This window comes from Berghia stephanieae, chromosome 5, assembly GCF_034508935.2.
Source record: "Berghia stephanieae isolate SIO BIC M18660-M18661 chromosome 5, UCSD_Bste_1.3, whole genome shotgun sequence".
Classification (NCBI taxonomy): domain Eukaryota; kingdom Metazoa; phylum Mollusca; class Gastropoda; order Nudibranchia; family Aeolidiidae; genus Berghia; species Berghia stephanieae.
The window spans coordinates 60421735-60434183 of NC_088364.1; the positions used below are offsets into that span (position 1 = coordinate 60421735).

General features: G+C 34.8%; 1 protein-coding gene across 1 annotated transcript in view; it reads right to left on the minus strand.

Moving 5' to 3' along the window:
- LOC144973356 (netrin receptor UNC5C-like) overlaps positions 1–12449 on the minus strand; it is a gene marked incomplete in the record, with an annotated part of 308851 nt that overhangs the window by 16414 nt on the left and 279988 nt on the right. The window contains 1 exon segment of the mRNA XM_078915683.1: positions 8588–8638. Within this exon segment, the coding sequence (XP_078771809.1) occupies positions 8588–8638 (51 nt within the window).

Here is a 12449-nt window from a genome sequence, read left to right on the forward strand (position 1 = left end):
TTCATTTAGCCATTTAATTGATGTACTCTGGAAAAACTCGTATTTAAAATTTTGGCCAGAAAACTCTTCCTCCGAATTTCGATCGATTTAAATGACCCTCATCTCGGCAAAAATTCTCAAACCTGGGACTTCGTGATGTCTTCCTTGTATCCCATGTTTGCGGGTTTTTGCCAAGATGACGTTTATTCACATCGATAGATATTTGAATGACGTTTTTTGTGGCCAAATTTCGTAAATACGATTTTTTTCTAGAGTTTGCCAGCTAACGGGTTAAGCGGGCATCCATCGTTCCTGTGGAATTACCCTGTCAAAATAAATTAGAACAAATCATTTGAAAACCGAAGGAGAAAATTATGGACGACCCACCATCTTTTCTTCTAACGACGACGAATAATAATAACAACCGGTCATAAATCGCCCATTTTAAAACAATCACCGGATATCCGGGTGGTCGACGAAACAAGCCCGGAAGGTCAAGGCCTGAAATCTGCCTTGAATTGAAATGTCCTAAAATTCTATCTTAAAATACGGCTGTGTTTTTAAGCCGATCTCTTTAAGAAATGCTGCTTTCCTATTCGGAGGAAAACTTGATAGCACCAAACTTCATCTTATATATATATTTAAAAAAACAATCCAGGTGTATACCCAAACAGGCAATTTTATTAAGGATAGACTGCTTTCCTAATTGGAGGCCACTTTTGTAAAAATCGATTTTGGAGTTACTGTCCCTTGGGTGATCAAAACAAAAGCGGGTCTAAGTTGGTGAAAAATAATTTACTTCAGAAAAGTGAGTGGAGAAGGCACTTATTTCAACGTATAGATCAGATGCAGATCGACCCCACTTAGGAGCCTGTTGTAATGGACAATATTTTGCGTCATTTTTTTTTTTTGGGGGGGGGGGGTGGGGGGTTTGTTGGTTTTGTTTTTGTTGAGATTTCCATTATAACAAAGAGCCCATAAGGAGATGGATTATCGGACCTGCAAATAAGTGCTCTTCGACTTATGTCTATGATGATGATATGAACAAGGAGAGAAATTCCCGACAGTAAGAATCAGAGTAAAATTATTTTCACGGTAGAATTAAAACCCGTGCTTTTATTCTGGTTTCTTTTGGTCCTTTTTGCATTTTATTTATGATTTACTAAAATATGTTATTTTTTAGAGATCTGTATTTTGTTATTCTACTATTATATAATTTATTCATTCTATCATAGATTTATTCTTCAAAAACATAATGTTTGTTAATCATATTGTAGTGTAGTATTTATTCTACACGTTAGTTTTCAGATACCTATAATATTCCATTATTTTATTATAACATTTATTCTATTACATGCCAGTTTTTCAGATACCTATAATATTCCGTTACTTTAATGAAACATTTATTCTATTTCATGTTAGTTTTTCAGATACCTATAATATTCCATTATTTTATTATAACATTTATTCTATTTCATGTTAGTTTTTCAGATACCTATAATATTCCGTTATTTTATTGAAGCAATTTCTTTATATTTATTCTATCATAAAAAAATATGTTAGTTCTATCGTGACTGTAGCGCTGGTCTGTAATATAATTATTTATTCTGTCATTTATAGCTATTTATTATTAATGACTCCAATGACAAGCGACCATAAGCCTCTGTCATCAACAAGAATAATAATAAACATAATATTTCTTTTTAAATCATAATAAAATCATCATTATAACATTCATTATATTAATTTGTCTCAGCCTCTGTTCCCAGGTTGTCCAACTCTGGAAAAAACACGAATTCAAAATTTTGGCCAGAAAACTCGATCTTCAAATATCGATCGATTAAAATGACTCTCATCTTGTCAAAAACTCTCAAACCTGGGACCTCGCAAAGTCTTCAAGGAAATCCCAGGTTTGTTAGTTTTTGACAAGATGATGGCCATTTTAATTGCTCAATAATTGAAGGACGAGTTTTCTGGCCAAAATTATAAATTTAAATACTTTCTATTTTCCCGACTTTGGCAGCCTCTGATCCCTCGTCTCTACATTCACTCAAGTTATTCAGTCATTTCAAGGCCCCAAGATTCTCTTTCTTCTTTTTAATTCAAACTCAACCAATTTTCTCTCTCCATCCAGTTAAAAAAACCCATTAAAAATAATAAGGTTTCAATTTTCATTGGCCTTTTACAGCCTTCTATTTCTTTCATCTCATTTTTATGACGGCGAGAGCTCTTGTTATCGTAATAATCCATGCGCTCTGCTCATGGTATTAAATTCATAAAATAATACATTATGTGAAGATTCAGATTAGCATAAAATATGTACGGCCATTTCTACTGTATTCTGATAAAAAAATTAAAAAAAACAACAAAATAACGTTTTTTTAAATTTTGGCAAGAAAACTATTCCTTAAAATGAAGGCAGGTTTTTAAAACTCGATAAGTCGATTTTGCTACTTTTTGAGATTTTTCCTCCATGAGATAAATTTAAACGAAAACTTTATTTTAAGCATCATTTGGCCTATTTCCCCTAGCATTTCTTCATTCGGTCTATTATTTTATCATAATTAAACTTGCAAATTCACACAAATCATGACAATTTTTTGTGTGCCAAATGATGCCTAAATCAAAGGCCTACGTTTCAATTTATCTCATGAAAGAAAAATCTCAAAAAGTAGAAGAATCGACTGAACGAGCTTTAAGAAAATCAGCCTTCAACTGCTCTTTGATGCCCCATAAATAGTGCCAATTTGAGCTGTCGATGTCGATTTTTTTTTGGCAACGACAGAAGCGACACCAAAATCAACACCATCATTCTTCTCACCCAGCGATTCCAATCTCTCCTCCTTGGGAAATGGCGCGACACTAAAAACGTCCAAGGTGTCGCCATCTTCCGATGACAAATTCCCAAGGGGAGGGAACTAGGGTACTCTTATGTGGCCCCCACATGTCAGTGTTGTCTCACTAGCTACTCTTTTTGCTTTCTTTATTTCTTTCCTTCTTTTTCTTTTAATTTCATTAATCGGGATAAATTGATTTTGTTCACAGATTTTTATCATTCTTTCTCTTCTTCTTCTTCTTCTTCTTCTTCTTCTTCTTCTTCTTCTTCTTCTTCTTCTTCTTCTTCTTCTTCTTCTTCTTCTTCTTCTTCTTCTTCTTCTTCTTCTTCTTCTTCTTCTTTTTCTTCTTCTTCTTCTTCTTCTTTCTTTCTTTCTTTCTTTTTTTTTTTCAATCGTTCCTGGTTCAGCCTTTCACTGTTTTATTATTATTTTTTTTAAAAAAGCAAAGACAACATCGCAATGAACTGTTATAAAACAAGTATGTAGTCCTTCAAAGCCATTGGGCCCATAGAGCCCGAGTTTATACCTGTTTCTATAGCGTGAAACGGACAACAGCAATTGCTTGCTATATTTTGGAGGGGACGCAGGTCTATCGCAAAGTACTTTCCACCAAATCTAACAGACTCAGCTACCCATTCATTCACTCGACGGCACCTGGAATCAATCTCGGCCTCTTTGCGTGTGCTCTAACAACTGAGTGATCTGTCGCCCCATTTTAAAACAAATGATGAGTTTATTCGATTACCAAAGCGTTCTCAGTCTTTTGGTTCTTGTAAAAAAAAATAAAAATAGAACAAACTAATTCTAGAAATTGTTGTATGTGTTCGAAAGTGTTGTGATTTTCTTGAATTATTTTTTTTCTGACATTACTGATTGATGAGTTGATGAATGAATGAATGAATACATGACTGCACAAACGTACTCGTCACATACTGATCTTAATAAATATTCTCCTTCCAGATTATTTTGTTGCAGACTCTTGAATTGATTCTTCTGTTCATGATGTTTTTTTTGTTTGTTTGTTTTTTTTAAAATTTGTTTTTGTGTTTTTGTTCAATTGTATTAACCCTGACATGCCATTTAATCCAGTTTAAAGGTACTGTTTTGGAAATATCGCGTGAATTTAAACTAATTTCATTTCTCTCCTTCTCCCCCCCCCCCTCTCTCTCTCTCTCTCTCTCTGTCTCTCTCTCTCTCTCTCTATCTATCTATCTATCTATCTCGATTCCCCACTCACTGTCTCTTTTTTTCACTTCCCATCTCACTCTCCTCTCTCCTTCTTTTTCTCTTCCCATCTCTCTCATCTCTCATATCTCTCTCTCTCTCTCTCTCTCTCTCTCTCTCTCTCTCTCTCATTCTCCTTCCCCTAAACCCTTCCTAGCCTCTCAACCCCCTCCCCCCCCCCATCCCCATCAAACACAATTCATTATTTCGATGACGTCTTACACAAACATCTCTCCAGAACTTTCCATGACATTATTATAATCTCCAGGGTAACAAATCTTGTTCTTTCCTTGTGTACACGTCCCTGATTTATGCTGCCTTCCGGCCTATCCCGAGACGGCCGAGTGTGTTTACACATCTTCTCTTTGTTGGTTTTGGTGTGTTGTTTAAGGTTGTATTTTATGAAGGGTATTTATTGAATTGTGTCACTTGGACCCACTGATATATCAATCCTTTTACTACCATTGTTTTCCTCCAAATAATGGCCTCCAATATATTTTGTAGTCACGGCTTCAGAAAAAAACATCTTCTATGGAGGATTTCCTGTTCTACAGACTGAACGAAGATGACGTCACCCAGCTATTTGTTATTGGTTGTAGACCGCCAGTTCGATGATAACTTCTCACTTATTTTCTTCAACAATTGGAGGCCACTTTGGTAATATTCGATTTTAGAGTTACTGTCCCTCCGGTGATCAAAACAAAAGCGGGTCTAAATTGGAAAAAAAATCATTTACTTCAGAAAAGTGAGTGGAGAAGGCACTTATGTCAACGTATAGATGCTGATCTGACATCCAAACCCGCTTATGGGCCTAGTATACTGGCCAATACTGGCCTCCAATACATGTTGTAGTCACGGCCTCAGAAAAAGAAAAAAATCCAGCTCTTTGTTATTGGTAAGTAACTGGTATTTTTCTTTTCCTTTATATTTGTTGTCCAGTTATTATTTCCAGTTGTTGTCTCCGATGGCGATGGATCCGATTTTGATCAAGCTACTGTCACAGCGGTCAGTGAGAAAGAAGCAATGGTGGTGAGATAAGGCTTCGGAGGGTCAGAGGTCACGTGAGGTCCCGTCTAATGGTCATCCCATCTGGACATTGTTTTGGGAATGGAGCGTGACAGAGATGGAATGGTTGTGTGATTGTAAGCGATTGAGTTTGGGATTGGGGGGAGGGGTGGGGGGGAGGGGGGGGGTAGCTCCCAAATAGAGAGTGTCATGGGTGGGGTGTCAAAAGTGGTGACGGTGATAAAGGGTGTGGGGGAGAGGAGTATTCGAAGCAGTTGTTCGGGCGGGTTCTCTCTCTCTCTCTCTCTCTCTCTCTCTCTCTCTCTCTCTCTCTCTATCTATCTATCTATCTATCTATCTATATATCTATCTATCTCTCACTCTTTCACTTACTCTCTCATTCTAAACAATATTATCTATATATCCATCTTTCAATTCCCACAACCTCTCCTTCCTTCTCTCTCCCCCCCCCCTCCCGCCCCCTTTCTCTCTCCATTTCTCTTTCTCGATCACCCCCCCCCCCTCTCTCTCTCTCTCTCTCTATCTATCTATCGTGCTCTCCCCCCCCCCAACCCACATTCTATCTCTTTCTATGTCTACACAGCGTACAGATATGAGAAAACATGGTCTTTCAACCCCTTTTCCATTTTTCTTTTTTTTTTTTTCAAAACAAAATTCCACCATTTTTTCCCCCTTCTTTCTTCTCGTTATTCAATTCGAGTATCTGACCAAGTCTTTAAGAAAAGATTGTATAGCAAAGGGCGATAACAATGTGTTGGAATATCAGTATTTGATTGAATTCTCTCCCATGCCATTCTCGTTAATTCTCGTCAGCCCTTCGTATTCCCGTCCGAATCGTATCGAATCGACTGGTTGTTTCCCCTTTTTCGAGCATTTCCGTTTCCTTTTTTCGTGTTATTTGGGGTGCTATCTTGTAACATTATCCCCCAAGTCCGACTTGAAAATAATTAATTAATCAAAATTGAGAGGACATCGATAGTTCTTTGATTGGCGTTATCAGCTCAATGTGTCAGATGGACGTGCACGATTCTTTCAATCATTATCATCAATATCTTCAAGGCTATTTTTATTCCCAATTCATGTATCATTCACACGAAATAACAAAACAGTTTTGGTTTCGTGAAATCATGTGTTTATCTATTTGTAAATATGAGGCTGCCCCCCCCCCCCCCCATTCCCTTTCCTGCATTCGAAGAATTAAGTAAAACAGTTATCAAAAACTTCAAATAACTAAAGAATTGGTCTAGCTTTCATCAGTTACTCTGTGTTAAATTATGACAAAAAGCACTAAAATCTGAGGTTCATAGATTTGATTATTTTTTTTAATCACTTAAAATAGCTATCTATTATCAAAAGACTTTAAAAATTAATATCGACAACATAACTTGTATTGGAGTCAATTCAATTTTCTCTCCGACTGCCTTCATTCTTAAAACATGGACGCCAGGTTGGTAACGACGTCATTCTCCCTCTGTCTTCGTTTGTACAGAATTGAGTTCTCCATCCATCGCCCATCCTTCTTTAAAACCCTGTCCCGCATCCCCATTTCTCTCCAAAGCAGTTATGGTCGTCAATGGTTGCTAACGACGCCATTGCCCCTCTGTCTTCCATAGTACAGATTGATCCTCTCATTCCAACGTGCGCATATATTCAGGATTGACACCCGAACCCACTTATGGGCCTAGTTTACCATTGTTATAATGGACAATATTTTGCTTTTTTTTTTTTTCTTCTTTTTTTTAAAGATTTCCTTAACAACAATGAGCCCAGAAGGAATTGGCTTGTCAGACCTGCAAATAAGGGCGCGTCGTCTCATTCTTATTTAATCCTCCTTAAAAATCTGACTCATATTCTCATTGCAATCTAATTTATAATCAAGTTCGATGAAAATAACATTGTTGTTATTTCCCAACATACAAACGTTAAACTGTCTGTACAAGAACTGTAGTATTCTTTACTTTAATGGATTTTCCCCTTCATTACACACCAAATGGCGTGTAGGTACCTCTGTACAAAATACGCTATCTTGATGTCAATGTACGGAAACGTTCCTGCTCGAAACTTGAGGAAATAAATAACAATGTGAAATTGATTGTAAGCGTTAACTTAATATACGAAAACAGATCAAATGAAGTTTCGGGTTTCCCCTTTATGAACAAAACAAGGATGGATGAAACACTACAGCCGAATGAGATAATTATTAAAGAATTGACATCATCTCATCCGTCTGTAGTGTTTCATCTTGTTTTGCTGATAAAGGGGAAACCCAAAACGTCCGTTTTATCTGTTTTCGTATCTTAAATTGAAGATTACATTCAATTTCATATCGTTATTTATTTCATGACGTCGTTAAATTTCTGCGCAAAATTAAAAAAAAAAATTTCAAACATTTTCCAGAAATAAAGTCAACTTTATCATAATATTATATCATACAATTGAGATTGAGAATGGACGAGTGGTGGGCGACTTTGCGTTCATTAAACAAACTACTTTTATCCATGATATCATAATCTTTTTCCACTCAAAACATCTTCTTGCAAATCTATATAAGATTCATCAGTTTGAAAAGAAATACAATTCTTAAAGTTTTTCCAAATTCTAATCCGTATCATGCAATACATTCAAGTGATTACCTCTTGTACTGCAAGGCTAAGTTTCCTCAAATTCATACATTTCAAGTGATTACCTCTTTTACTGCAAGGCTAAAATTGCTAAAATTCATAATTTCAAGTGATTACCTCTTTTACTGCCAGGCTAAATTTCCTCAAATTCATACATTTTCATAATTGGTATACGTGTATAACCATATACAGACTTTAACGGTTCCACCATGACAACAATTACTGTAAAGCAATTTTCTCATCGATGAAGAATTAGACACATCGCAGTAACTGATTTCTCCGCGAAAACGACACACTGCAAGTGTTAAAACTTTTTATTAAAAAATTGAATTGGATCCTGCCTGTAAAGGGTTAACGACCTCTACTTCTAGCTTAAACTTCCAACTGATATCACATTTCCTATCCATCTTCATAATTATTAGTTTATCTTTACCGTTCTCTTGAGGATTACTTGAAGAAAGAATAGAAAGACTGACAGACAGAGAAAGAAAGAAAGAAAGAAAGAAAATAAAAGGTATATAATATTTTATGTTTTATTGTTCAGGCTTGGGGAAACTGGAGCCTCGTTTTCGGCCACGTTTTTCCTCCTGGTCTTTTAAATCCAATCCATCTTGATCTTGTTCTAATCCAGCTTTTATTTTTGTAAGTCGTTGATGATAATAATAATATGATGGGAGAGAAAACAGAGGAGGGTGGAAGGGGGGGGGGGGATGGAGATAGATAGATAGATAGATAGATAGATAGATAGATAGATAGATAGATAGATAGATAGATAGATAGATAGATAGATAGATAGATAGATAGATAGATAGATAGATAGATAGATAGATAGAAAAGAAAGGAAGAAAGAAGTATGAAAATGTCAAGGACATTTATTTTTAAAAAAAAAAACAATCTTACCTCCATTCTTATTTTGTTTCTTCTCATCCTCAGTTAGCGACTGTGTTGCATCTGAAAGGAAAACAAAGAATCAAATCAACATCAGCATTAGTACTTTGCTTGCCCTAAACAAAACAACATTAAAAAGAAATACATTTTTTTTTAAAACTTACATTTTTTTTAAAAATTGCCCAGAAAACTCGTCCTTCAACTATCAATCGATTGAAATGACCCTCATCTCGTCCGTGGACATTTTTAAGGACTTCCTAGAAGTTCCAGATTTGAGAGTTTTGGACAAGATGGAGTCATTTTATAGATGTAGATCATTGCAGGAGGACTTTAAAAAAAATGTTAATGGGAATGTTAATGGGGAGGGAGAAGGGGGGGGGGGGTCTGAAATCTTTAGAATGTGTTTAGTTTTTGAGTTTACTTTTTCAGTTCGTCAGTTGTTGTTATTAATTATTATTATTATTATTATATTATTATTATTATTATTATTATTATTATTATTATTATTATTTATTATTATTATTATTATTATTATTATTATTATTATTATTATTATTATTATTATTATTATTATTATTATTATTATTATTATTATTATTATTATTTTATTATTAAAATTGCGAAATACATTGCTGGCTTTTCCTTGTCTTTTTAATCCAATTTTAGCCTCCGGCTTCGTTTGTTTTGGGATTTTTGTTTTGTTTTTCTTTGTTCTATTTTCGTTATTCTTTATTTCTTTTGTTGCTGTTTTTTTTTTTCTTTGAGTGTGCATTTTTTTAAAAAACGTTTTCTCAATCTAATCAAATCATGAAAAAGAGTTGAAAAATGAAAGACAAAAAAAAAAAAAAATACTTTTTTTTTTCAAGAATAATTTGTATTCTGATTTAAATCATGATCATACAGAAAGAAGATGGACGACAAACAACAAGTGGGTGAATCAAAGGACAGAATGGCGAAGAATGGCAAATAATGGCGAATTGGAAATTTGAAATTAGGGACTGCACGTTTAGGGAATAATGCAATTAATGTTGTGTCAGCAATCAGTTTGGTCTAATTACAATTTCCATGGATTGGAAAAAACAAATTGTTTGCTAGTGTTTTCTGCTTGTTTTCTTTTCTTTCGTTGATTTATTTTTGTGTTTGTCTGTTTGATTTTTTGTTGTTGTTTTCTTTTTACTTCGGTTTTCTTTTTAATGTTGGAAGTAGAAGCAGTAGTAGTAGTAGTAGTAGTAGTAGTAGTAGTAGTAGTAGTAGTAGTAGTAGTAGTAGTAGTAGTAGTAGTAGTAGCAGCAGTAGTAGTAGTAGTAGTAGTAGTAGTAGTAGTAGTAGTAGTAGTATAGTTAGTAGTAGTAGTAGTAGTAGTAGTTAGTAGTAGTAGTAGTAGTAGTAGTAGTATGTAGTAGTAGTATGTAGTAGATAGTAGTAGTAGTAGTAGTAGTAATAGTATAGTAGTAGTAGTAGTAGAGTAGTAGTAGTAGTAGTAGTAGTAGTAGTAGTAGTAGTAGTAGTAGTAGTAGTAGTAGTAGTAGTAGTAGTAGTAGTAGTAGTAAGTAGTAGTAGTAGTAGTAGTAGTAGTAGTAGTAGTAGTAGTAGTAGTAGTAGTAGTAGTAGTAGTAGTAGTAGTAGTAGTAGTAGTAGTAGTAGTAGTAGTAGTAGTATAGTAGTACAGTAGTAGTAGTAGTAGTAGTATAGTAGTATATAGTAGTAGTAGTAGTAGTAGTAGTAGTAGTAGTAGTAGTAGTAGTAGTAGTAGTAGTAGTAGTAGTAGTAGTAGTAGTAGTAGTAGTAGTATAGTAGTAGTAGTAGTAGTAGTAGTAGTAGTAGTAGTATATAAGTAAGTAAGTCAGTAGTAGTAAGTATAGTAGTAGTATAGTAGATATAGTACAGTATAATATAATAAAACCACGCGTTGAATGACATCTTTAAACCGTTGACATTACAATTACTATTTAAATTGAATACACGTCAAGAATATAGAGGGTACATCCCCCCCCCCCTCCCCCCACTTCCACCACCTCACCTCCCCCACCCCCACCCCCATTCAAACAGTATTATAGTTAGTTAACAGTGACGATTATAATAAATATTTATAATGAACTCGTGTCCGATCTACAATGAATTCTCCACAGGTATCCATCCAGCCTTTCGTATGATATGTATGACCAGGGCCTTTATCTTGTCACCAGGACCTTTGTTTGACGAGGGACGACAGGAATATTTCGATGACAGGTCATCATTCAACCTCCCTTTTTTCTTTTTTTTTTCAACAATTCCCCCATTTTGCACAGCTATCGTATTCAAACATGGGCATGGGCCATCGTTAACTTATATAGCCTGACACTAGAACCCTCGAGGACTTATAGTTGACGTCATTTTTCAGGTTTGTGAAGCGTCTAGTGATTTGTTGTGAGTAAAGCTCAAGGAAACAAGTGATTCCATTGCTTGAACTATTGCATATAACTCACGATTTGTTTTCTTTTATGACCAAAGACTTGTCTTTGGACGTCATATTTTGGTCAGTGTCAGGCTATAAGTTTACAATGGCTACGCATGGACTCGGGACGGGACGGGACTATACTTATACGAGTATCTGTTTTAATCCGTATCCGCACTGTTCTTTTATTTCAGATATCTATGTATGTTCGTCATCAGTATAATATGTCATTGTTAGAAATGCTTTTCCCACGGGTTAAATAATTGAAGAGTGGTTTTCCAAAACTCCCTAACTCCGTTTTTTTCCCTCCCATTTTGAGATATTAAGGATTATTTCCCCTAAAATATCTCGGTGTATTATTTTGTCATATTCAAACTTCAAATTGAAACACATTTAGGGAAATTCTTGTCCCAGTTGATGCTTAAAATAAAGGTTACATTTCAATTTATCTCTTGGATGGAAATTTTTTAAAAAGTAGAAAAATCGACTTTTAACGAGTTTTTGGAAAACCAGCCTTCAAATATATACCAAACAAAAGTTTTTGTGTAAATACCAAAATGGTTAAAATGACTGAAACTCCACCAAAGTGTTTATTAACATTGCTCTTTTTCAAAGTAAAAAATAAAGTATTCGTTCAGAGCCATTGGGCCAATGGAGCAAGCTAGAGTTTATATAGAATGTAGTGGTTTGACCAACAAACAAGTGATTAATTCTACCCCGATAACGGTTAAAAACAGTCTAAAGATGACTAAACTCTTGAAAGAAACATTCAATGCAGGGCGCTCTGTATTCAAGACTCGAATACCCCCTGGATCTAAAATAATCAGATTCCTATTTTTGTAAACACAAAGCGTGTTGATTGATAAGCGGACTGACTGTGTGAATTTTTGGAATAAAAAATTATTGAAGATTGTGACGTAGCTTTACACACACAAACACACACACACACACACACACACACACACACACACACATAGGATGTAGAACAGGTAGATGGACGAGTGGAGAGTGGTAGAGGATAAGAAATAGATCAATTGTGATAGATATATAGATAGATAGATAGATGGATACATAGATAGATAGATAGATAGATAGATAGATAGATAGATAGATAGATAGATAAGATAGATAGATAGATAGATAGATAGATAGATAGATAGATAGATAGATAGACAGATAGATAGATAGATAGATAGATAGATAGATAGATAGATAGATAGACACATATATGGAAAGAGTTATGTAAAGACAGATTGTATGGATTGATAGTAAAATAACTCTCACCCAAAACTGTCAAATATAAAACTAGACAGAGCTTAGATTTAGAAACCCAACAAGCAATTAGTAGGTAAATCAAAGAATCTATAGTAGATAATAATTAGTGTCATTATGAAATTTGGGACGATATGAAGGAGGCCTTGTATTGTTTATTTGTGAAGT